This window comes from Pristiophorus japonicus, chromosome 5, assembly GCF_044704955.1.
Source record: "Pristiophorus japonicus isolate sPriJap1 chromosome 5, sPriJap1.hap1, whole genome shotgun sequence".
NCBI classification, from domain to species: domain Eukaryota; kingdom Metazoa; phylum Chordata; class Chondrichthyes; family Pristiophoridae; genus Pristiophorus; species Pristiophorus japonicus.
In genome coordinates, this window is record NC_091981.1 from 56,667,864 (window position 1) to 56,695,531 (window position 27,668).

A 27,668-nucleotide genomic window follows, 5' to 3' on the forward strand; every position below is an offset into this window, starting at 1 on the left:
AGAAAGCACTGACTGACTTAAACAAAACAGCAAGTGAAGTACTTCAACTATTTTCATTGGGTCTTGTCTGTATACAGTGTCTTGTAATGATACAATGCATTAATCAGTACTTGGGTTTCTCTACATCTGTCTTCTTCCTCACTATTTGTGCGTGAGACACTGGACAATAGACTTTCTGTAAATGAGGACGTTGTTTTTGCCCTGGTGTGTTTTATGTTCGTGTCTTGTTTTGTTTGGAATTCCCAGCATTCTGTGGCCTTTGAAAGCCAAACCTCAAAAAGGGTCAGGAGTTAAGTAAAGTGCCAGCTTTCTGGAGCATATGCTGGCATCATAAAACTTTCTGGGGTGTTACAATTCATTGTAGTCCTGGCAATAAAGCTGCCATTTCTATTCTGCATATGCACTGATCAATAAGGCACATTTCTATTGTAAGGTACCACTAGGCCTGACTCTATATTGTGGCATATGCTATGGCAATTAGAAAGAGCAAACTTCATTAACACAAAAATTCAGTACTATAGGAATTGCAACTAAAACCAATGAATGAGATAAGGTACCTCTTTGTATGTGTACCAAGTGATCACTGTATACATTCATAGCCTTCATGGAGTTGCTTTGTATTTAGAAGGTATAGCATATGATGCAAAGTGAACAATGTGTGTGTGAGTGTGCCATAGTGGAGAAACAGTGTTTTGTGCAGTATTTGACCATAGAAAAGGGGTTGTCCTTCTTGCTATTTGTCAAGACTTGGGTGCTCAGCATGTGGTTTTAAAATGTGGGAAAAAATTGCTGCACCAAGTAAGTTCACCACTCATTCCACTTGTGATTCTCCAGATATGACATGGAGCTACATCGATTTGAAGTGTGATCGCTGTATAACTAATGTTAGAATTTTAAGTTGTTTACAGGCCTATTTTAAGCTGCAGTATACTGCAACAATACAGCTTCCTGAAGTAAACTGAAGCTCAGTTTATCTTGCTGAAGCCAAACAAATTCAGGCCAAGTTGTGGCTGAATGAGAAATTGAATTGCAGGAATGAGTACCTCTTTTTAGATATTACTCTCCAGCGACCCCTACTTCAAATTTGCTCCTGTCTTCTGAAGTCACTGACGACCGTAACAATTCAGTGCAAGACTGGTATGTTGGGGAAGCAAACTTATTGTTTCTAGGTTGATGTAAAGTGTATGTTGAACGTTTAGTGATACTTACGTGTTCAGTATTTGACATCCCCATTTCTGGTGACGCCATTCTTGAGTTGCCCCTGCTGGAAAGTGCATGTGTGGACGTCAGTTGAGTGTAGAATTGGATTTAGCTATGATGCCCTCTATGGAGCGAACAAACTGCCAATATGCACTGTCTAGGATCACACCTTAAGGCACGATACTGGAGATCTGATCTATGGAATCATAAACTGAGTCAACGGTTTCAGAAGAGAGGGAGAGAACATTCAAAACAGCATATTCTTGTCTTAACCTATGTTTTTTTTTCTTTTTCTTTAGGTCAAGAAGTAGTTTTCAAGTGCCTTGGTGAAGGAATACTTGAGAATGCATTTCAAGGATATAATGCTTGTATTTTTGCCTATGGGCAGACAGGTAAGATGTACTGTGTGTGATTGAGTAACTTTCAAGCGAGAAGTTGTTTGGAAATTAAGTTGCATTCATCTTGATTGCTGGAATTGAATGACCATCATCAATATACTCATCATCCATTTATAATGGGTGGTTGTCAATCATATGATTAAAAGGCACAATATCCATAGAAGTTTATAGCACAGTAAGAGGCTATTCAACCTATTTTGTCTCTGCTAATTCTTTGCCAGAGCAATCCAGAATGAATCCCACTGCCCCACTCTTTCCTCATAACCATGCATCTTGTCTACTTCAAATATTTATCCAAATTTCCCTTAAATATAATAGACACTGGCTCAGCCATATCATCATAGGCGGTCCCTCAAAACGAGGATGACTTGCTTCCACGCCAAAAAAAGGATGAGTTCACAGGTGTTTCGAAAGAAGAACCCGAACTACATCCTCAAGGGTGGAAGATGCCTGTGCGTGGATTTTTTTAACGTGTGGTGACCGTTGCACACCAACCACCGCACGGGCTTGACAGAGCTAAGTCTTGGTCCAGTGACAAGGATTACTCAAGACACCTGGAGACCTGCTCTGCTGCACGAACCTAGTGCGCACACATGTCACAGTGTGGCTGGCCCGTTCATATGACTGCATAGCATAAGCATTCTCATGTCACCCTTGCATCCCCTTCTCTTCTACTAACCTCATTTATGTTTTTGGGTCTCTGGAGGCGAGGAGGCAAGAGCCTCTCTTGTCCTGTTGCAGGTGCTCCTATCTACCCGAGAACAGTGAGGAGGTGGAGGAGGAGCCTGCAGTGGGGTCTTCCTGTGTTCCTGCGGCCATGTCCTCATCCACCGAGGAAGCAGCGGGGCCAAGCTCCTTGCAGCAGGGCACCCAGAGTGATTCCATGCCTGCACCGACCCCATGGAGGTTGGTTCGGCGAGATCGCACTGCTCAAAGATCAGCAGATGTCAGCATGGACATGATTCAACTGTCCAGGACATGGGTCGACATAGGTCAAGAGCTCCTCCAGGCAATGGGCGGGTTAACTGGACACATTGCCGCTCTGACCGCGATAGTCTCGCAGGAGATATTGCGGATGGTAGTGGTAATGGAGCGAATAGCTGAGTCTATGGATGCCAAACGGCAGCCTGTGGTCCCGAAGTACGGCATTGTCACAGACGCATGCGAGTCAGGAAGAAGCTACTGCTTCTGACTCAGGTTGTTTCTTTGGAACACAGCAGCAGCGCTCAAGGTGCCCTGCTACAAGACGGCTTGGAGTGTGTACAAGGGGGAGAGGTGTGGTTCAGATTACGGGGGGGTAAAGGAAAGGAGAGGCGTGGTCGCAAGTAGGGGAGGGTGGGGAATGTATTTTTTTATACTATTATTATTGTGATTAATAAATTTGTTGGGTGTTATATTTATATTTATATGATATTTATAATTGTTTTTGAAAGTTTGTTATACCGTTATTGTATATTCCTGTCTGGCGTAAAAATAAAAAAGGGAAGGTGGCTCAACCGTGGCTATCAAGGGAAATCAGGGATAGTATTAAAGCCAAGGAAGTGGCATATAAATTGGTCAGAAATAGCAGCGAACCCGGGGACTGGGAGAAATTTAGAACTCAGCAGAGGAGGACAAAGGGTTTGATTAGGGTAGGGAAAATGGAGTACGAGAAGAAGCTTGCAGGGAACATTAAGACGGATTGCAAAAGTTTCTATAGATATGTAAAGAGAAAAAGGTTAGTAAGGACAAACGTAGGTCCCCTGCAGTCAGAATCAGGGTAAGTCATAACTGGGAACAAAGAAATGGCAGACCAATTGAACAAGTACTTTGGTTCAGTATTCACTAAGGAGGACACAAACAACCTTCCGGATATAAAAGGGGTCAGAGGGTCTGGTAAGGAGGAGGAACTGAAGGAAATCCTTATTAGTCGGGAAATTGTGTTGGGGAAATTGATGGGATTGAAGGCCGATAAATCCCCAGGGCCTGATGGACTGCATCCCAGAGTACTTAAGGAGGTGGCCTTGGAGATAGCGGATGCATTGACAGCCATTTTCCAACATTCCATTGACTCTGGATCAGTTCCTATGGAGTGGAGGGTAGCCAATGTAACCCCACTTTTTAAAAAAGGAGGGAGAGAGATGTCATAGCAGAGCATTTGGAAAGAGGTGACATGATAGGTCCAAGTCAGCATGGATTTGTGAAAGGGAAATCATGCTTGACAAATCTTCTGGAATTTTTTGAGGATGTTTCCAGTAGAGTGGACAAGGGAGAACCAGTTGATGTGGCATATTTGGACTTTCAGAAGGCTTTCGACAAGGTCCCACACAAGAGATTAATGTGCAAAGTTAAAGCACATGGGATTGGGGGTAATGTGCTGACGTGGATTGAGAACTGGTTGTCAGACAGGAAGCAAAGAGTAGGAGTAAATGGATACTTTTCAGAATGGCAGGCAGTGACTAGTGGGGTACCGCAAGATTTCTGTGCTGGGGCCCCAGCTGTTTACACTGTACATTAATGATTTAGACGAGGGGATTAAATGTAGTATCTCCAAATTTGCGGATGACACTAAGTTGGGTGGTAGTGTGAGCTGCGAGGAGGATGCTATGAGGTTGCAGAGTGACTTTAGGTTAGGTGAGTGGGCAAATGCATGGCAGATGAAGTATAATGTGGATAAATGTGAGGTTATCCACTTTGGTGGTAAAAACAGAGAGACAGACTATTATCTGAATGGTGACAGATTAGGAAAAGGGGAGGTGCAACGAGACCTGGGTGTCATGGTACATCAGTCATTGAAGGTTGGCATGCAGGTACAGCAGGCGGTTAAGAAAGCAAATGGCATGTTGGCCTTCATAGTGAGGGGATTTGAGTACAGGGGCAGGGAGGTGTTGCTACAGTTGTACAGGGCCTTGGTGAGGCACACCTGGAGTATTGTGTACAGTTTTGGTCTCCTAACTTGAGGAAGGACATTCTTGCTTATGAGAGAGTGCAGCGAAGGTTCACCAGACTGATTCCCGGGATGGCGGGACTGACCTATCAAGAAAGACTGGATCAACTGGGCTTGTATTCACTGGAGTTCAGAAGAATGAGAGGGGACCTCATAGAAATGTTTAAAATTCTGATGGGTTCAGACAGATTAGATGCAGGAAGAATGTTCCCAATGTTGGGGAAGTCCAGAACCAGGGGACACAGTCTAAGGATAAGGGGTAAGCCATTTAGGACCGAGATGAGGAGAAACTTCTTCACCCAGAGAGTGGTGAACCTGTGGAATTCTCTACCACAGAAAGTTGTTGAGGCCAATTCACTAAATATATTCAAAAAGGAGTTGGATGAAGTCCTTACTACTCGGGGGATCAAGGGGTATTGCGAGAAAGCAGGAATGGGGTATTGAAGTTGCATGTTCAGCCATGAACTCATTGAATGGCGGTGCAGGCTAGAAGGGCCGAATGGCCTACACCTGCACCTATTTTCTATGTTTCTATATAGATTGTGCTGTTAATGTTATTTTTTTCATTCTCATTGTTGGTGTGAGGGGTAGATGGGTGTGTGTTTTTAAAAAAAAAAATTGTTTAAAACTTTTCTATTCATTAAAATGTTTTTATTTAACTTAACATTGTTGTGCAATGTCCCAATAACACAAATGTTAAGCATATACAAAGTTTGCAAACAATGGTGAAGCTAGGCCAGGCAAGGCAAAGATGAAATGTAACCATTACCTGTGGCAAAACATTCCCTACTCCAATAATCTGTAGCATAAAGACATTGCTCTGAGCATCCCTCTTAGTGACATTTTTTAGTTGATTATACTGTGTCACTGACTCTCCAACCAGAGGAAATAGTTTTATCCTGTTTACTCTATCAAAACGCTTAATTATTTTTGAAGGCAAAACTCGACTAAATATCCTCTTGGCCTTCTCTGCTCCGGTGGAAGTAGTCCCAGTATCTCAGATCTCTCCATCCCTGACATCATCCTGGTGAGCTATACTGTATGTTCCCTCTGGTTTTATTCTTGCTATAATGGGGCACCTAAATTTGCAAACAGCATTGTATGCCCTAACCAATGCTATGTACAAATTTGTCATTACAACATTACTCTTGTACTTTATGTCTCTATTTCCGAAACCCAAAACTCTTGTTGGCCTTTATATTTATGTGCACTTGCACTTGGGGGAATTATTATTTGGACCCCTAGTTGTTTCTGTTCATCCACACTCTTCAGCATCTTGCCATTGAGTGTGTGCTCCCATTCCTTGTGTTTCCTCCCAGAATGTATTGCCTCACATTTATTTGCATTAAACTGCATCTACCACCTGGTTGCTTATTCCACCTGTCTGTCTTCCTGAAGTCTTCTTGCAGACTTCCTTGCTGTTTGCCAAACTTCCCCCTTCTGTGCTGTCAGCAAATTGGCGATTATCTTCTCTCGATCCAAGTTCAAATTATCTATATGTACCAAGAACAAAAGCAGACCCAGGACTGACATATAGTACACCACCCATTTAGCCCAGTGTAGCTGACCTGATATAGTGAAGGCCTTTTATGATTCATAACATTACAGGAGTGTATTTGTTTCCAGATATTGAAGTTTTAAGTAGTTATCGCTACAGGCTGAAATCTGAAATATGGATCCCAATTGTTTTTAGAGACTCAGTAACTTTTACAAGTGCTGCTAACTTTTACGTTAGATTAGCTGGAGCGTGGTATTTGAATATTACTTTTCAAGATCAGAAAATAAGTTTAGAAGATGAGGATGTTATTAGCTCATCCTCCAGAAGGACTCTGCAATCTCTACCGCATCAGAAAATCAAACATCTGCTCAAATGATTCCAGGTTTTTCACCTCGATTGCCTTAACTTCTAGCTCCTTTCCATATATTGATCATTCTTTGTTCTTACTATGAAGAACAACTTCATAGTAAGAACACAAGAAATAAGAGCAGGAGTAGACCCTTCGAGCCCTTTCAATAAGGTCATGGCTGATCTTCTATTTCAACTCCACTTTCCTGCACTATCCCCATACTCCCTTGTTTCCCTTCGTATCTAAAAAAAAATCTAGTGACCTCTGTCTTGAATATACTCAATGACTGGGATAGAGAATTCCAAAGATTCACAACCCTTTGAGTGAAGAAATTCTCCTCCTCTCAGTCCTAAATGGCCACTGCTTTATTTTGAGACTGTGACCCCTCGTTGCAGACTCCCCAGACTGACCTCAGTCCTAAATTTCCCGTATACTCATTTGAACTTTTATATCCTTGAGCTACTCCCATGATTTAGTTTGAAGTATTAGGAACTAGGGGTCCAAGTTTCGGGCCGCGCCTAGAACGGCACAGCCCCGACCTGGACGCCCGTTTTTCGCGCCCGAAAGTGCGGCTAAAAAATACTTGCAGATTCTCCGGCTCCCTGCAGGTCCTTTGCAGCTCGGCGCAGCGCAGCACGAGCTGTGGGGGGCGGAGCCAGGTCCCTGCACTGAAATCAGTGCCGGGAGCTCCGCACAGGCCCTACAGTGGGCTCGCATGTGCAGAAGGTCCAGGCGCTGAAACTGTGTGGGAGGGGCCCGAAGCACGCAGCCCCTAGCCCTGGCCGAATGGCCTCACTGGGGCTGCGAGGATCATGCTGCACCTCCCTCGTCCAGTTCCAGCTGGCTCTCTCAACCCCCCGCCCCAGCTCCCGCTCTGACGAAACCCCGCTCCCGCTCCGACGACCCCCCTGCTCCCGCTCCTACGACCCAGCCCCCCCCCCACCCTCCCAGCTCCGGCCACCTACCTTTAACTTCTTCAGCTGCGCCCGCCCGCCCGGCATCTTGCTGGGGGCGGGCCCCGCCCGAAGTCTTGGGCCCGGCTTCTTCACGTCAGCCGGGCCAGTTCAGCCTCCTTCCTCCCTCCCCTCCCTCTCCTCCCCCTCCCTTCCCTCTCCTCCCCCTCCCTCCCTCTCCTCTCCCCCCTCCCTCTCCTCTCCCCCTCCCTCTCCTCTCCTCTCCTCTGCTCTCCCCCTCCCTCTCTTCTCCTCTGCTCTCCCCCTCCCTCTCCTCTCCTCTCTGCTCCTCCCCGCTCCCTCCCCCCCCTCTCCTCTTTTCCCCCCCCCCCCCATCCTTCCCTCCCTCTCCTCTCTCCCCCACCGCCCCCCCCTCCCCTCGCTGTCAGAAACACTGACACTGACAGACAGAGAGTGAGAGAGAGACACAGAGATACACACACACTTGCGGGGGACCCGTCGCAGCACGCTGTTGAAGGGTTCAGGTGCTGCAGTCAGTGAGTAGAAATTTTTTTATTTCTTGATTTTTAAATTTTTTTTTTAAATTTAAATTTTTTTTTTGGTTGATTTATTGATGTATTGATGTATTTATCATTTATTATTGATGATGGCTCTTTATTTATAAAACTGAAGTGTTTAATGTTTGTAAACTTTCCTTTAAACCCTACCCTCCCCATTCCCTATGCCTGATTTGTAACCTAGGCCTGATTTTCTAAGTGTAGGCAAGGTTTTTCTGAGCGTACAAAAATCTACACTTACTCCATTCTAAGTTAGTTTCGAGTAAGTTTTCACTGCCTAAACTTTCAAAACGGGGATAAGTGCCCGGACACGCCTCCTTTTGAAAAAAAAAATCTGTTCCAAACTGAAACTGTTCTAACTGATTAGAACTGAAGCAAACTAAATGCTGAGAATTGCAATTTCTAAGATACTCCATTCTAAACCAGTTGCTCCAAAAAAACAGGAGCAACTCAGGCCCCTCATAGAAACATAGAAAATAGATGCAGGAGCCTGCACCACCATTCAATATGATTAGGAGACCAAAATTGTACACAATAGTCAAGGTGTGGCCTCACCAAGGTCCTGTACAACTGCAGTAAGATCTCCCTGCTCCTATACTCAAATCCTCTGGCTGTGAAGGCCAACATGCCATTTGCCGCCTTCACTTCCTACTGTACCTGCATGCCAGCTTTCAATGACTGATGTACCATGACTCCCAGGTCTCGTTGCACCTCCCCTTTTCCTAATCTGTCACCATTCAATAATCTGCCTTCCTGAAATGCATCTGCCAAGCATTTGCCCACTCACCTAACCTGTCCAAATCACCCTGCAGCCTCTTAGCATCCTCCTCACAGCTCACACTGCCACCCAGCTTAGTGTCATCTGCAAACTTGGAGATATTACATTCAATTCCTTTGTCTAAATCATTCATGTATATTGTAAATAGCTGGGGTCCCAGCACTGAACCTTGCTGTACCCCACTAGCCATTGCCTGCCATCCTGAAAAGGACCCGTTTATTTTTACTCTTTGCTTCCTGAAAGCCAACCAGTTCTCTATCCACGTCAATACATTACCCCCAAAAACATGTGCTTTAATTTTGCACATTAATCTCTTGTGTGGGACCTTGTCAAAAGCCTTTAAATTTTTTTTTTGGTTGATTTATTGATGTATTGATGTATTTATCATTTATTATTGATGATGGCTCTTTATTTATAAAACTGAAGTGTTTAATGTTTGTAAACTTTCCTTTAAACCCTACCCTCCCCATTCCCTATGCCTGATTTGTAACCTAGGCCTGATTTTCTAAGTGTAGGCAAGGTTTTTCTGAGCGTACAAAAATCTACACTTACTCCATTCTAAGTTAGTTTCGAGTAAGTTTTCACTGCCTAAACTTTCAAAACGGGGATAAGTGCCCGGACACGCCTCCTTTTGAAAAAAAAAATCTGTTCCAAACTGAAACTGTTCTAACTGATTAGAACTGAAGCAAACTAAATGCTGAGAATTGCAATTTCTAAGATACTCCATTCTAAACCAGTTGCTCCAAAAAAACAGGAGCAACTCAGGCCCCTCATAGAAACATAGAAAATAGATGCAGGAGCCTGCACCACCATTCAATATGATTAGGAGACCAAAATTGTACACAATAGTCAAGGTGTGGCCTCACCAAGGTCCTGTACAACTGCAGTAAGATCTCCCTGCTCCTATACTCAAATCCTCTGGCTGTGAAGGCCAACATGCCATTTGCCGCCAGATCCACTGGTTCTCCCTTGTCCACTCTACTAGTTACATCCTCAAAAAATTCTAGAAGATTTGTCAAGCATGATTTCCCTTTCATAAATCCATGCTGACTTGGACAGATCCTGTTACTGCTTTCCAAATGTGCTGCTATTACATCTTTAATAATTGATTCCAACATTTTCCCCACTACTGATGTCAGGCTAACCAATCTATAATTCCCTGCTTTCTCTCTCCCTCCTTTTTTAAAAAGTGGTGTTACATTAGCTACCCTCCAATCCATAGGAACTGATCCAGACTCTATAGACTGTTGGAAAATGACCACCAATGCATCCACTATTTCTAGGGCCACTTCCTTAAGTACTCTGGTATGCAGACTATCAGATCCTGGGGATTTATCAGCCTTCAATTCCATCAATTTCCCTAACACAATTTCCTGACGAATAAGGATTTCCTTCAGTTCCTCCTTCTCGCTAGACCCTTGGTCCCCTAGTATTTCCAGAAGGTTATTTGTGTCTTCCTCAGTGAAGACAGAACAAAGTATTTGTTCAATTGGTCTGCCATTTCTTTGTTCCTCATTATAAATTGTTCTGATTCTTCATTTTCCATAATATTTATTAACTAGCACAACACTCTATGGTCCTGTTATAGTCATCTCTTGTAAGCCTGAAAAGCTTAAGTTGTTCAATCTCTCTTCGGGACTCTGCCTCTGCTGCTAGGGCTCTTCTCTGAACTGCCTCCATAGCTCAAATGTCTTCTTCGTGTCTTGGTGACCAGAACTGTGCATAGTACTCGAGCTGTGGTCAGACCAAAGCACTGCACAGTTTGAGCTGGGTATTCTCTGACTTGTAGTCTACTGTTCTGACTATATAATTCAGTGTTAAGTTTGCTTTGTTGTTTGCTGCTCTACAGTGGTTGGACATGTTGAGTGTCAAATCTACTAAAATCCCTAGATATCTTTCAGCTATCCCCGACGCGATTGGCATAATTCATGAGTGTGTGTTACCCATTTGTCCTTCCTATGTGCAGTCCCTTACACTCGTCCTTCTTAAATTTTATATTCTGCTCACCATACATATTTTGTACAAATCAGTTTGATTCTCCCTAATTATCTCCTCATAACCAACTGCCTTTCCTAATTTGGTATCTTCTGCAAATGTGACCAGTTTGCCCTAGATCCGGAATGTACTGGTTCACAATGATATCGTGTAGGGGAAGGGAGTTGGGGCAGGGGTGGGGGGGTGGAGGTGGTGTGGTGCGAGTGGAGAAAGCAGGTTGGGAATAACTTAGTTGAGGTTCCAGCCAACACAATTTTCTCTTGGTTTGGGGTTATAAATTCCCTCAAGTAATATTTTTGGACCCATGCTCAGGAAGCAGTGTGCGCTTCTACCTGAACTAGTTAACTTGTGAAATTAGGATATCAACAGCTATTTCCAAGAATTAGTTTTAAGTTTCCCCATTCTTTTATTATGTTTATATTCAGGTTCAGGAAAGTCTTTCTCAATGATGGGCAGTGTTGACGTACCAGGCCTTATACCTCGTCTCTGCGGTGCATTGTTTGGAAGAGTCTCCAAAGAGGAAAATGAATCTCACACATTTAAAGTAGAAGTGTCATTTATGGAGATCTATAATGAAAAGGTCCGGGATCTACTTGATCCAAAAGGGTGAGTACCACCTTATTACTTTGTTTTAACCTTTATCGTTGAGGAATTATATACCTATGGGTTGGCTATTTTGACATTTTACCTCGCATATAAGGCTGAACAAATACTTATTGCAGTAATAATGTTACTGAAATATTAACAGTAATAAAGCATGTTTAGCTGAAAAATAGTTACAGAAGCATTACTTCTATGCTCTCTCTCTCTCTCTCTCTCTCCCATGGTATCGGTTTTGTTTTTCATTTTCCACTTTTTTATTTGCTTTCTTTTCACTAAATTTTTTACAAACATTTTGTTTTCTGTACTTTTCTATTGTGAAAGCAATTAGCTCCTTTCTGGGTTATACTACCTCAGGATCATGTTGCCCTCAAATACTGTAAGTCAAGTGGCCATTATTTATCTGGGTGCCCCAGTAGTGGTGTTTTGTCTAAGGTGCTGCAGTTGGCTCCAACGCCAATTTCAAAACCCATCTCTTCGACGAAGATTTCAGTGAACTTTCCTAATCTTTCCCTACCTGGTTTGCTTTCTGTTTTCCTTATTCTTCCTGTGAAGCCCCTTGGGATACACTTTTCATGATTAAGCTGTTAATATGAATGGAGCTTTTTGTGGTGGTGGTCATGTCTTGATGGTATGCGTTGCCAGACAATTTGATTGCTTGGAGCATCACAGTCCAGCCTGACCCTATTGTCCCCACTCCAGTGTCCATATGTGCACATTCAGCACAGGCCATTAGATTGTAGGAGCATTGGCTGGTGTTGTCCCCTAACCCAGGAGGACCGGTTTTAGCACCTAACTCAGCACAGGCCAATGATCGAGCCTGGAACCTTCCTGGTCTCTGTGGCTCAGCAAAGTGGATAAAATTGTTGACCTATTAGCTGAAGCTCTCCAGTCAATCTCTTGTATGTCTGGAAAATTTACCTTTTTCTTCTGTCTTCATCAACCCACTGTCCCTTTTGGAACTACATGTTTTAAAATTAATCTCTGAAAACTATTCTCAGCCAATGAGGAGATAAATTGATAAAGTTTGATCTGATCAGGTCATTAGAATTATATAGTGGATCTTAGTGCATATTTATCAGCAAATACATGTACATACACAAACAAAGAAGAATAGGTGCAAGAGTAGGCCCTTCGAGCCTGCACCACCATTCAATAAGATCATGGCTGATCATTCACCTCAGTACCCCTTTCCTGCTTTCTCTCCATACCCCTTGATCCCTTTAGCCGTAAGGGCCATATCCAACTCCCTCTTGAATATATCTAACGAACTGCCATCAACAACTCTCTGCAGAAGAGAATTCCACAGGTTAACAACTCTCTGAGTGAAGAAGTTTCTCCTCATCTCGGTCCGAAATGGCTTACCCCTTATCCTTAGACTGTGACCCCGGTTCTGGACTCCCCAAACATCGGGAACATTCTTCCTACATCTAACCTGTCCAGTTCCGTCAGAATTTTATATGTTTCTATGAGATCCCCTCTCCTTCTAAACTCCAGTGAATACAGGCCCAGTCGATCCAGTCTCTCCTCATATGTCAGTCCTGCCATCCCGGGAATCAGTCTGGTAAACCTTCGCTGTACTCCCTCAATAGCAAGAATGTCCTTCCTCAGATTAGGAGACCAAAACTGAACACAATATTCCAGGTGAGGCCTCACCAAGGCCCTGTAAAGTTGCAGCAAGACCTCCCTGTTCCCATACTCAAATCCCCTAGCTATGAAGGCCAACATGCCATTTGTCGCCTTCACCGCCTGCTGCACCTGCATGCCAAGTGTGATCTATGTGGACTTGTATTTACTCTGTACAGCCACCAGAGGGCTCATTCTCCGGAGTTCCAAGGGATCCCATAACCCCTTGGGAGCACAGGTATTTAAGAAGGCTTCATAGGTTGGAGAGGCACTCTGGAGACCTGCAATAAAAGACTACGGTCACACTTTACTTTGAGCTCACATTGTTCAGTCTGACTCTTTCTCCATACACAACTGGCGATGAGATACAGATAGCGAACCCAAAGATGCAGAGAACAGTGGGTATACTGGAGAAATTTTCGGAGGGAGATGATTGGGAAACTTTTGTGGAGTGACTCGCCCAATACTTTGTGGCCAACGAGCTAGATGGGGAAGAGAGCGCTGCCAAACGTAGAGCGATCCTCCTCACCATCTGTGGGGCACCAACGTATGGCCTCATGAAGAATCTGATCACGCCACGAAACCCACAGAGAAATCGTACGATGATTTGTGCACACTGGTCCGAGAGCATTTGAACCCGAAGAAAAGCGTTCTGATGGCGTGGTACCGGTTCTACACCTATAAAAGGTCTGAAGGCCAGGAAGTGGCGAGTTATGTCGCCGAGCTGAGACACCTTGCAGGATATTGCGAATTTGAAGGACATTTGGAGCACATGCTCAGAGACTTTTTCATACTTGGCATTGGCCACGAAACCATACTTCGCAAGCTTTTGACTGTAGAGACCCCAACCTTGTGTAAGGCCACAGCAACAACCCAGGCGTTCATTGCCACCGGTGACAATACTAAGTAAATCTCTCAGCACACAAGTGCTGCTACAAATACTGTGAACAAAGTGATGTTGTTTTCGAATCGTAATGTACAGGGCAGGTCACACATACCTGCAGCTACATGTCCGCAGATATCTGAGTCCACCATCAAGGGTGATGAATGCAAGGTCATTAACACCTTGTTGGCGCTGCGGGGGTGATCATCGTTTCTATTCATGCCGATTCAAAGGATACGTTTGCAAGGGCTGTGGAACAATGGGACACCTCCAACGAATGTGCAGGCGAGCTGCTAAGCCTGTTAAACCTGCAAACCACCACGTTGCAGAGGAGGACAGATCCACGGAGGATCACTATGAACCAGAGCCTCAGCTAGAGGAGGCAGAGGTGCATGGGGTGCACACATTCACCATGAATTATCCCCCGATAATGCTGAATGTTGAACTAAATTGACTCCCGGTGTCAATGGAGCTGGACACGGGCACGAGCCAGTCCATGATGGGCAAAAAGACTTTCGAAAGGTTGTGGTGCAACAAGGCCTCAAATCCAGTCTTAACTCCAGTTCGCACGAGACTAAGAACTTACACTAAAGAACTGATTCCTGTAATCGGCAGTGCTACCGTAAAGGTCTCCTATGATGGAGCGGTGCACAAGCTACCACTCTGGGTGGTACTGGGCGATGGTCCCACGCTGCTCGGCAGGAGCTGGCTGGGAAAGATACGCTGGAACTGGGATGATATCTGAGCGCTATCGCCCGCTGACAACACTTCGTGTGCCCAGGCCTTAAACAAATTTCCTTTGCTGTTCAAACCAGGCATCGGGAAATTCCAAGGAGCAAAAGTGCGGATCAACCTAATTCTGGGGGCGCAACCCATCCATCACAAGGCGAGAGCAGTACCATACATGATGAGAGAAAGGGTAGAGATTGAGCTAACCAACTGCAACGAGAGGGCATCATTTCACCGATTGAGTTCAGCGAGTGGGCCAGTCCTATTGTCCCAGTCTTCAAGGGAGATGGTACCGTCAGAAGCTGTGGCGATTACGAAGTAACTATCAATCGTTTCTCCCTACAGGACCAATACCCACTACCAAAAGCCGACGACCTCTTTGCAATGCTGGCGGGAGGAAAGACATTCACGAAGCTGGATCTGCTTCAGCCTGCATGTCGCAGGAACTGGATGAATCATCGAATGTCCTCACCTGCATCAACATGCACAAAGGTCTTTTTGTTTATAACAGATGCCCGTTTGGAATCCGATCAGCAGCGATATTCCAGAGAAACATGGAAAGTTTACTGAAGTCGGTCCCGCACTCCGTGGTCTTCCAGGACGACATCTTGGTCACAGGTTGGAACACAGTCGAGCACCTGCAGAACCTGGAGGAGGTTCTTAGTCGACTCAACCGCGTGGGGCTCAGGTTAAAACGCTCGATGTGTGTTTTCCAGGCACTTGAAGTGGAGTTCCTGGGAAGAAGGATTGCGGCGAACGGCATCAGGCCCACCAACATGACGATGGAGGCAATCGAGAACGCACCGAGGCCACAGAACGTGACGGAGCTGCAGTCGCTTCTGGGACTCTTGAACTACTTTGGTAACTTCTTACCGGGTCTCAGCACCCTGCTAGAACCACTGCATGTCTTATGACGAAAAGCGTGCGAATGGTTTTGGGGCAAAAGCCAAGAAAATGCCTTTGTAAAAGCGAGAAAATTGTTATGCTCAAACAGATTGCTTGTGTTGTATGATCCATGTAAGCGTTTGGTACTAGCATGTGATGCGTCGTCATATGACGTCGGGTGTGTATTGCAACAAGCTAATGATTTCGGAAAACTGCAACCGGTTGCTTATGCATCTGTCTAAGACCGACAGAGCCGACAGCATGATTGAAAAAGAAGACTTAGTGTGTGTCTATGGTGTGAAGAAAATGCATCAATACCTGTTTGGGTTAAAATTCGAATTGGAAACTGACCATAAGCCATTTATATCTCTGTTTTCCGAGAGTAAAGGGATAAATACCAACACATCGGTCCGCATCCAGAGATGGGTACTCACATCCTCATACAACTACGCCATCCGCCACAGGCCAGGCACAGAAAAGTGCGCCGATGCTCTCAGTCGGCTGCTATTGCCCAACACGGGGGTGGAAATGGCGCAGCCCGCAGATCTAGCCATGGTTATGGAAGCATTTGAGAGTGAGCAATTGCCCGGCAGATCGAAACCTGGACAAGCCAGGACCCCTTATTACCTCGAGTCAAAAACTGTGTGCTTCACGGGAGCTGGTCCAGTGTCCCTGTGGAAATGCAGGAAGAGATAAAGCCGTTCCAGTGGCGCAAAGATGAAATGTCTATACAGGCAGATTGCTTTCTATGGGGCAATCGAGTAGTGGTCCTCAAGAAGAGCAGAGACACCTTCATCAATGACCTCCACAGTATCCGGCCAGGCAGCGTAATGATGAAAGCGATAGCCAGATCCCACGTGTGGTGGCCCGGTATCGATGCAGACTTAGAATCCTGCGTTCACAGATGTAATACATGCTCGCAGTTAAGTAATGTACCCAGGGAGGCGTCGCTAAGTTTATGGTCTTGGCCCTCCAAACCGTGGTCTCGGGTACATGTCGACTATGCAGGCCCGTTCTTGTGTAAAATGTTCCTTGTGGTTGTCGACGCATACTCCAAGTGGATTGAATGTGAGATAATGTCGGCTAGCACGTCTGCTGCCACCACTGAAAGCCTGCGGGCCATGTTTGCCACACACGGCTTACCCAATGTCCTGGTGAGCAATGTTTTACCAGTAAGTACTGAGTTCAAAGAATTTATGACCCATAACAGGATAGAACATGTCACATCTGCCCCATTTAAACCAGTGTCTAATGGTCAGGCAGAGAGAGCAGTGCAATCCATCAAGCAAGGCTTGAAGAGGATAAATGAAGGCTCACTGCAGACTCACCTATCCCGAGTCCTGCTTAGTTACCGCACGAGACTCCACTCACTCACTGGGATCCCACCTGCTGAACTGCTCATGAAAAGAGCACTTAAGACAAGGCTCTCGTTAGTTCACCCTGATCTACATGAACAGATGGAGAGCAGGCAGCTTCAACAAAGTGCATACCATGATCGCGCAAATGTGTCACCCGAGATTGAAGTCAATGATCCTGTATTTGTATTAAATTATGGACAAGGTCCCAAGTGGCTTCCCGGCACTGTCGTGGCCAAAGAGGGGAGCAAGGTGTTTAGGGTCAAACTTTCAAATGGACTCATTCATCGGAAACACTTGGACCAAATCAAACTCAGATTCACGGACTACCCTGAGCAACCCACCTTGGACCCTACCTTTTTTGATCCCCCAACATACACACCAGTGACAACCGGCACTACGGTTGACCATGAAGCAGAACCCATCATCCACAGCAGTCGTGCAGGGCCCAACACACCAGGCAGTCCAGCAAGGCCAGCTGCACAGCAGCCCAGCGAGGGCCCAACAACTGATTCAACAATACCAGCTTTCACACCGAGATGATCAACCAGGGCAAGAAGGGCCCCAGATCGACTCACATTGTAAATAGTTACACTATTGACTTTGGGGTGAATGTTGTTATATATGTGGATTTGTATTTACTCTGTACAGCCACCAGAGGGCTCATTCCCCGGAGTCCCAAGGGATCCCATAATCCTGGGAGACCTGCAATAAAAGACTACAGTCACACTTTTACTTTGAGCTCACAGTGTTCAGTCTGACTCTTTCTCCATACACAACACCAACCTTCAATGACTGATATACCATGACACCCAGGTCTCATTGCACCTCCCCTTTTCCTAATCTGCCGCCATTCAGATAATATTCTACCTTTGTGTTTTTGCCACCAAAGTGGATAACCTCACATTTATCCACATTATACTGCATCTGCCATGCAGTTGTTTAATTGTCCACTACCATTCACAACTGGATGTGGGGATCTGATCTGTTGGTAGTGGGTTCGCTTGGCTCTGTTTATAGTATGCTGTTTCCTCTGTTTAGCATGCATGTACTCACTTCTGTGTTGCAGCTTCACCAGGCTGTCATCCCATTTTTAGGTATGCCTGGTGCTGCTCCTGTCATGCTCCACTACACTCCTCTTTGAACCAGGATTGGACACCTGGCTTGATAATGGTAGAGTGAGGAATATGCCAGTCTATGAGGTTACAGATTGCGGTGGTATACAATTCTGCTGCTGCTGATGACCCACAGCACCTCAAGGTCCCTTGCAGTTAGAATCAGGTGAATTTATAATGGGGAACAAAGACATGGCAGACCAATTGAACAAATACTTTGGTTCTGTCTTCACAAAGGTAGACACATATAACCTTCCGGAACTACTAGGGAACCGAGGGTCTAGCGAGAAGGAGGAACTGAAGGAAATCCTTATTAGTCAGGAAATTGTGTTAGAGAAATTGATGGGATTGAAGGCCGATAAATCTCCAGGTCCTGATGGTCTGCATCTCAGAGTACTTAAGGAAATGGCCCTAGAAATAGTGGATGCATTGGTGATCATTTTCCAACAGTCTATCGACTCTGGATAAGTTCCTATGGACTGGAGGGTAGCTAATGTAACACCACTTTTTAAAAAAGGAGGGAGAGAGAAAACGGGGAAATTATAGACCGGTTAGCCTGACATCAGTAGTAGGGAAAATGTTGGAATCAATTATTACAGATGAAATAGCAGCGCATTTGGAAAGCAGTGACAGGATCGGTCCAAGTCAGCATGGATTTATGAAAGGGAAATCATGCTTGACAAATCTTCTGGAATATTTTGAGGCTGTAACTAGTAGAGTGGACAAGGGAGAACCAGTTGATGTGGTGTATTTGGACTTTCAAAAGGCTTTTGACAAGGTCACACACGAGATTAGTGTGCAAAATTAAAACACATGGTATTGGGGGTAATGTATTGACGTGGATAGAGAACTGGTTGGCAGACAGGAAGCAGAGAGTAGGGATAAACCGGTCCTTCTCAGAATGACAGGCAGTGACTAGTGGGGTGTCGCAGGGCTCAGTGCTGAGACTCCAGCTATTTACAATATACATTAATGATTTAGATGAAGGAATTGAGTGTAATATCTCTAAGTTTGCAGATGACACTAAGCTGGGTGGCGGTGTGATCTGTGAGGAGGATGCTAAGAGGCTGCAGGGTGACTTGGGACTGGTTAGTTGGGTGGGCAAATGCATGGCAGATGCAGTATAAATGTGAGGTTATCCACTTTAGTGGCAAAAACATAAAGGCAGAATATTATCTGTGGCAGCTGATTAGGAAAAGTGGAGGTGCAACGAGACCTGGGTGTCATGGTACATCATTCATTGAAAGTTGGCATGTAGGTACAACATGCGGTGAAGAAGGCAAATGGCATGTTGGCTTCCATAGCTAGGGGATTTGAGTATAGGAGCAGGGAGGTCTTAATGCAGTTTTACAGGGCCTTGGTGAGGCCTCACCTTGAATATTGTGTTCAGTTTTTGTCTCCTAATCTGAGGAAGGACGTTCTTGCTATTGAGGAAGTGCAGCGAAGGTTCATCAGACTGATTTCCGGAATGCCGGGACTGACATATGAGGAGAGACTGGATCGACTGGGCCTTTATTCACTGGAGTTTAGAAGGATGAGAGGGGATCTCATAGAAACATATAAAATTCTGACGCGACTGGGCAGGTTAGATGCAGGAAGAATGTTCCCGATGTTGGTGATGTCCAGAAACAGGGGTCACAGTCTAAATATAAGGGGTAAGCCATTTAGGACCGAGATGAGAAACTTCTTAACTCAAAGTTGTTAACATCTGGAATTCTCTACCGCAGAGAGTTGTTGATGCCACTTCATTGGGACCATTATCTAACTCCCTCTTGAATATACCTGATGGCTAAAGGGATCAAGGGGTATGAAGAGAAAGCAGGAATGGGGTACTGAGGCGAATGATTAGCCATGATCTTATTGAATGGTGGTGCAGGCTCGAAGGGCCGAATGGTCGACTCCTGCACCTATTTTGTATGTTTCTCTGGATGCCCAGTTTTGAGCGGTTACATCTGTTCTGAATCTATCCCATTTAGCACAGTGGTAGTGCCACACAACATGATGAAGGGTGTCTTCAGTATGGAGTCGGGACTTTGTCTCCAGAAGGACTGTGTGGTGATACTGCCATGATTGGTTACTGCACAAGATAAAAGTGGGGGTAATATATTAGCATGGATAGAGGATTGGTTAACTAACAGAGAACAGAGAGTCAGGATAAATGGTTCATTTTCTGGTTGGCAACCAGTAACTAGTGGGGTGCCGTAGGGATCAGTGCTGGGACCCCAACTATTTACAATCTATATTAACGACTTGGAAGAAGGGACTGAGTGTAACGTAGCCACGTATGCTGACGATACAAAGATGGGAAGAAAAACTATGAATGAGGAGGACACAAAAAACCTGCAAAAGGACATCGACAGGCTAAGTGATTGGGCAAAAATTTGACAGATGGAGTATAATGTTGGAAAGTGTTTGGCAGAAAAAATCAAAGAGAAGTTATTATTTAAAAGGAGAAAGATTGCAAAGTGCTGCAGTACAGCGGGACCTGGTGGTCCTTGTGCATGAAACACAAAAGGATAGTGTGCAGGTACAGCAAGTGATCAGGAAGGCCAATAGTATCTTGGCATTTATTGCAAAGGGGATGGAGTATAAAAGCAGTGAAGACTTGTTACAGCTATATAAGGTATTGGTGAGGCCACACCTGGAATACTGCGTGCAGTTTTGGTTTCCATATTTACGAAAGGATATACTTGCTTTGGAGTCAGTTTAGAGAAGCTTCACTAGGTTGATTCTGGGGATGAGGGGGTTGACTTATGAGGAAAGATTCAGCAGGTTGGGACTCTTCATTGGAATTCAGAAGAATGAGATTTGATCTTATCGAAACGTATAAGATTATGAGGGGGCTTGACAAGGTGGATGCAGAGAGGATGTTTCCACTAATGGGGAAGACTAGAACGAGAGGGCAAGATCTTAGAATAAGCGGCCGCCCATTTAAAATAGAGATGAGGAGAAATTTCTTCTCTGAGGGTTGTAAATCTGTGAAATTCGCTGCCTCAGAGAGCGTGGAAACTGGGACATTGTCTATTTCTGTCTTAAATTTATTCAGTGTCCCAGCCATCAGGTCCAGGGGATTTATCTGCCTTTAGTCCCATTGGGCCCAAGTTTCCCTCCCCATTCTCCTTCTCCCCCCCTTTCTCCTTCCCACCCCCCCTTTCTCCTTCCCACCCCCCCTTTCTCCTTCCCACCCCCCCTTTCTCCTTCCCACCCCCCCCTTTCCCCCCCCACCCTTCCCCCCCCCCCACCCTTCTCCTTCCCCTCCCCTTTTCCTTCTCCTTTCCCCCCCCCTTCTTCTTTCTCCCCCCCTCTCCTTCCCCTTCTCCCCCCTCTCCTTCCCCTTCTCCCCCCCTCTCCTTCCCCTTCTCCCCCGCTCTCCTTCCCCTTCTCCCCCCCTCTCCTTCCCCTTCTCCCCCCCTCTCCTTCCCCTTCTCCCCCCCTCTCCTTCCCCTTCTCCCCCCCTCTCCTTCCCCTTCTCCCCCCCTCTCCTTCCCCTTCTCCCCCCCTCTCCTTCCCCTTCTCCCCCCCTCTCCTTCCCCTTCTCCCCCCCTCTCCTTCCCCTTCTCCCCCCCTCTCCTTCCCCTTCTCCCCCCCCCTCTCTCCTTCCCCTTCTCCCCCCCCCTCTCTCCTTCCCCTTCTCCCCCCCCTCTCTCCTTCCCCTTCTCCCCCCCCTCTCTCCTTCCCCTTCCCCCCCCTCTCTCCTTCCCCTTCTCCCCCCCCCTCTCTCCTTCCCCTTCTCCCCCCCCCTCTCCTTCCCCTTCTCCCCCCCCCCTCTCCTTCCCCTTCTCCCCCCCCTCTCCTTCCCCTTCTCCCCCCCCCTCTCCTTCCCCTTCTCCACCCCCTCTCCTTCCCCTTCTCCCCCCCCTCTCCTTCCCTTTCTCCCCCCCAATTTCCTTCCCCTTCACCCCCCCTCTCCTTCCCCTTCCCCCCCCTCTCCTTCCCCTTCTCCTTCCCTCTCCCCCCTCTCCTTCCCCTTCTCCCCCCTCTCCTTCCCCTTCTCCCCCCTCTCCTTCCCCTTCTCCCCCCTCTCCTTCCCCTTCTCCCCCCTCTCCTTCCCCTTCTCCCCCCTCTCCTTCCCCTTCTCCCCCTCTCCTTCCCCTTCTCCCCCTCTCCTTCCCCTTCTCCCCCTCTCCTTCCCCTTCTCCCCCCCTCTCCTTCCCCTTCTCCCCCCCTCTCCTTCCCCTTCTCCCCCCCTCTCCTTCCCCTTCTCCCCCCCTCTCCTTCCCCTTCTCCCCCCCTCTCCTTCCCCTTCTCCCCGCCTCTCCTTCCCCTTCTCCCCCCCTCTCCTTCCCCTTCTCCCCCCCTCTCCTTCCCCTTCTCCCCCCCTCTCCTTCCCATTCTCCCCCCCCTCTCCTTCCCCTTCTCCCCCCCTCTCCTTCCCCCTCTCTCCTTCCCCATCTCCCCCCTCTCCTTCCCCATCTCCCCCCCTCTCCTTCCCCTTCTCCCCCCTCTCCTTCCCCTTCTCCCCCCTCTCCTTCCCCTTCACCCCCGCCTCTCCTTCCCCTTCTCCCCCCCTTTCCCTTCTCCTCTCCCCCCCTTTCCCTTCTCCTCTCCTCCCCTTTCCCTTCTCCTCTCCCCCCTTCCCCTTCTCCTCTTCCCCACCACCCCCCCGCTTTCCCCTTCTCCTCTCTGTCCCCCCTTTCCCCTTCTCCCCTCCCCCTCCACTTCTCCTCTTCCCCCCCCTCACCTCTCCTCCTTCCCCCCTCCCCCCTTCCCCTGTCTCCTCCCCCTTTCCCCTTCTCCTCTCCCCTTCCCCCTCCCCGTCCCCCTTCCCCCTCCCCTTCCCCCCCTCACCCTTCTCTCCCCCCCTCACCCTTCTCTCCCCTTCTCTCCCCTTCTCCCCATCCCTCCCCCTCCCCTCCCTCCCCCTCTGCCTGCCTCCCTCCCTGCCCCCCCCCCCTCCTCTCCCTCGCTGTCAGAAACACAGACACTGACAGACAGAGAGTGAGAGACACACAGACAGACAGACAGAGAGATAGAGACACTGACAGAGACACACTGGGAGGGGGTGGGGCTCCCGGTGCTGCAGTTGGTACGTAGAAAATGTTTTATTTACTGATTTTTTGAAAAAAATTATTTCTTCTTAATTTTTTTTGATTGATTTATTGATGTTTTTATCATTTATTATTGATGATGGCTCTATTTATAAAACTGAAGTGTTTAATGTTTGTAAACTTCCCTTTAAACCCACCCCCTCCCATTCCCTACGCCTGATTTGTAACCTACGCCTGATTTTCTAAAGTGTAGACAGGGTTTTTTCGAGCGTACAAAAATCTTCACTTACTCCATTCTAAGTTAGTTTGGAGTAAGTTTTCACTGCCGAAACTTTGAAAACAGGCGTAAGCGGCTGGACACGCCCCCTTTTGGAAAAAAAATTCTGTTCCAAAGTGAAACTGTTCTGACTGACTAGAACTGGAGCAAACTAAATGCCGAGAATTTGAATTTCTAAGATACTCCGTTCTACACCAGTTGCTCCAAAAAAAATCAGGAGCAACTGAGGCCGAAACTTGGGCCCATAATCTTACTGAGTACCATCTCCTTAGTGATTGTGATTGTGATTGTGTTAAGTTCCTCCTCTCCCCCCGTCCCCCCTCCCGCAGCCCCTAGACTATCCACTGTCGGAATATTGTTAGTGTCCTCTACCGTACAGACTGATACAAACTATTTGTAAAGAGTTTCTGCCATCTCCATGTTCCCCATTACGAATTCCCCGATCTCATCCTCTGAGGGACCAACATTTACTTTAGCCACCCTTTTCCTTTTTATATACCTATAGAAACTCTTGCTATCTGTTTTATATTTTGCGCTCGTTTATTTTCATAGTCTATCTTCCCTTTCTTAATCATTTTTTTTAGTCGTTCTTTGCTGGTTTTTAAAAGCTTCCCAGTCTTCTGTCCTCCCACTAGTTTTGGCCACCTCTTCGAATATGACTGAAGATTTAAAAAAGATGAGGCCAGAGTATCTAAAATTGCCATTTGAAAACTTAATTAATTGAAGTTGAAGGAATTTAGCAGATGGACAGAAATTATTGCTCTCTTCTAGAGAAAATATTCCAATCTTGCAGTTCATTCAAAGTGGTGTTTAAAAAGAAACCCTCATTCATTAGATAAAGGAGTGAGATTTCAAAAGAAATAATTTTATTTCATAATGTATTATTTTATATTCTGTACGGAAAATTCAATGAAGAGAGCAATTTTCCCATTTGCCCTTTAATTAATGGAATGTGTAATTCCTTGTAATTTAACTTCTGAATAGTCTTTGAAACTAGTACTTTTTTAATATGAATGTTATAACTTGTGGCTTGTGTTGGGTATATATTTGCACAGTTTAAGAACTCCTTTCAAACACTTAGGTAACTAATAATGGAAAGGAAATTACCAAGCCATAGGCCACTTAAGGTTTTTCTATTTTCATATTTGTGGTTGAGTCAACAAGAAAAGTATTAGAATTCAAAGGGTGCAAAACAGTGCAATCAGTTGAATGGGTTTATGAAGCTGGAGGTAATTGGAATGTGTCGTCTTGATCATGCCCAGCTTTAATCTATATGTAATATTGCAAAAAGTTCAGAACAAAAATAATTTAAAAAAAATATAAAAAGGTAATCAATAATGTATGTTGACAAAATGTTCTCATTCTATGCCGTCGTGAAGCTTTCTGCAGCTTCAAGCATAATACAACCCCATATCACTAAAGGGGTGGTTTCCAGGATATGTCGAAATCCAGGATGCTTTTTTTTTCTTATCTGTACATGTTGGTAAATCATAGCAAATGCGTGTCACAGACTATACTGGAAAACCTTCGTTGATGCAAAATAACACAACTGGTGCTGATATAATTTTTAGAAAAAGTCATCTGTAAAGTCAGCTATGGGATGAGTTCAAGCAAGTCCCCCCCCCCCCCCCAACCCTGCACCTCCCATTCTTCTGTACCACTGAACCTGCTGGTCGCTTTTGGAGGTTCAGTAGAAACGGCCTATAATATGTTCTGCCTTCTACTACAAAAAGGACCCAGGAGAAGATGGATCCCAGATACATTCGAATGCACGGAATTTAATTCCTTTCTAATAGAGCATGCTGTTGGCGGGAATACTGCGTACCAAAGTGTCCTGCATTGCCTGAGAGTTTGTTGTTTTTTGTGTTCCGCGATCTCATTCTGCCATTGGCTTCCGTGAAATTCTGTTCTCAATTTGTTTAAACTGGAATCCAAATGTATTCAGTGACATTTTCTGCTTGCTTGCTAGTCTCCAGAGAGAGTGAGTGTGCAGAAATAGCAGATTAGAACAAATCAAACCTGGGTGTGGCTCCTTTTTAACATAAATCCAACTTCTTTTTCAGCCTGTGTTGAGCTTCTCTGTGTTGCGAGTGTACTTTTTGTGTGATTTAGTCACAGTACATTACAGCAACAATAGTTATTTTTTTTACAAGGCGTTTTGAGTTTAAACTGTCTGATGTGATGGGAATTGAAAGTTTGCTTTAATTCCATTCAGTTCCTTTTCATGCGGTCTGGAAAACTTGCTGGAGTTTGTTTGCATTGGGTCATTTTTTCCAGCTGTTCAGGGTTTTCCGAAGAATAGGTGGGAATTTGAGCCTTCGACCAGAACATTCATTATTTTGTCAGAGTAAGCTATTCTTTTACAACCCTCTCAATTTTATAAGATCGTACTCGTGATCTATCCAGCTGTGCAGAGTTCTCAATTAATTGTTTAATATTCAGCAATATGTTTGGGAGTTGGACAACCCTGTTCTAGAGCCCTCTTTGATGTGACCACCACTGGTAAAAGAGGGACCAGCCTTAACAGCTGCCCCAAAACCCCATTGTGCAGGACAATTTGGGATATTCCCTCTTCCTCTTTTCGCCTTTTGTAAAGTCACAGCTAACAAACTACCTCAAACAGTGTAGCCTTGCCAGAACACTTGAGGCATGGGTGCATGATCTCAAAGGTACGCAGTACCATATGAATGCATTCTAAGCTGACTAAACCTATGTACATACTAGACTGATTCCTGGGATGGGGGGATTATCCTATGAGGAGAGATTAAGTAGACCAGGCCTATATTCACTAGCGTTTAGAAGAATGAGAAGTGATCTCATTGAGACACATAAAATTGTTAAGGGGCTTGGAGGATGATCCCCTCTGGCTGGGGAATCTAGAACTAGGAGTCACAGTCTCGGGGGTCGGCCATATAGGTCTGAGATGAGGAGAAATTGTTTCACTCAGAAGGTGATGAGTGTGCTGTGCATACTCAGTTGTTGACAATATTCAAGACAGAGATAGATAGATTTTTGGATACCAAGGGATATGGGAACAGTGCAGGAAGGTGGAGTTGAGGTCGAAGAATAGCCATGATCTTATTGAATGGCGGAGCAGGCTTGAAGGGCCAAATGGCCTACTCCTATCTCGTTTGTTCTTAGATAAATATAAATGTAAATGTGTGTGCATATGTGACTCATTAATGTAATTAATAACTCATTAAAGTGAAAAACTGAGTTCTAGAAATCTTAAATGTAAACAGAAAATGCTGGAAACTTACAGCAGGACAGGGCATGAGCCAAATTCACTGGTATTTTTCTAAATGATTAATAGAACAATAAAATTATGGTTAAAAATGTAACTTTTTTTTAATGATACCGAATTTGCCAAGTAAAAACGTGATTTTTTGGGGAAATTTCAAATGAGTAACATTGGTTGCCAGTATTTAAACTATGGATGGCGGAGTAATGTGTGTCCCACCCACATCCTGACACCCCCTGGTGTCAGTGCATGGTGCAATGATTCCTGCTCGATTTAGTATTGACTGGTACTCTAGCTGTTTTCAGTGGAGGTGGGACTGGGTTATGGTTCTAACTATATTTATAAAAATGAGAAGTGCAAGACCCTCGTCTGCACGTGTCCGTTTCAAGGGCACGCTATCTTTCTTGGCCAATGTGAACTGTTTCTAAACTAAATTAATTGGCTAACGCCATCAAAAAAAAATTTGTGTTTAAAGGAAGTAGAAGATAGCTCGGCACAAAGTTACTGCAGATGTTTTAAGTTTACTGGCATGTTTTTCTGAATACTTTGGTCTCGTTCCTAGTCTCGTTTTCGGTATTTGGCAGTTGTCTTGGTAGTGATGTTTTGTATGCGTTGTATGGCTGTGGGATTCTGCCTGCAAATAAGTTCCATAATATGTGGAAGATTTTTTTGAAGCAAAATGAATGACCAATTTTATGGTGAGGGACAATGTAAGGAGGTGAGTGGGCAAGAGGAAGGATAGGCTAGTGCCGAGAAAAAGGAGACTGCAGGCCCTGGCTTAATGATAAAAGTATCATAGAAAGCTTGTTTCTCTTCCTCCAAGTGTGTTTCATTGTCTCTCTCACTGCCTCATCTCTCTCCTGCAATGTTTTCCCTCATATCTCTCTAGAAATCTGTTCTTCCCCCCCCCCCCCCACCTCTCCAATTCTACCTCTTAAGACCTGTTCCCACTACCTTTCCCCATCTGTGTGTCTCTTTTATTCCCACACCTTTCATACTCTCTGACCTCCCGACCTCTGTGTGTCTGCCTGTCTCTTTGTGGGTGAAAGGGCTTTCCTATGTCTAGCTCCCTCCTGATATCTGTATATCTCGTATTCTTTTGCGCTCTTTCCCTACCTCCTCTTCTCTCCTTGGTAACACAGTAGTTATGCTACTGGATTAGTTACCCAGAGGCCTGCACTAGTGATCGGAGACACGAGTTCAGATCCCACCATGGCAGCTGTGGAATTTAAATTCAGTTAATTAAATAAAGCTGGAATAAAAATCTCGTAGCAGCAATGGGTACAATGAAACTACCGGTTCACTACTGTCCTTCAGGGAAGGAAACCTGCCGTCCTTACCTGGTCTGGCCTGT

The 27,668-nt window shown here is 45.5% G+C and overlaps 1 protein-coding gene across 2 annotated transcripts in view; it reads left to right on the forward strand.

Moving 5' to 3' along the window:
* The window catches only part of kif13a (kinesin family member 13A), a 331,493-nt gene that overhangs the window by 164,993 nt on the left and 138,832 nt on the right, over positions 1 to 27,668 (forward strand). For both annotated transcript variants that reach the window (XM_070880643.1, XM_070880644.1), the window contains exons 5-6: positions 1,500 to 1,592; positions 11,041 to 11,221. In XM_070880643.1, the coding sequence (XP_070736744.1) occupies positions 1,500 to 1,592; positions 11,041 to 11,221 (274 nt within the window). The remainder of the gene's footprint in view (positions 1 to 1,499; positions 1,593 to 11,040; positions 11,222 to 27,668) is intronic.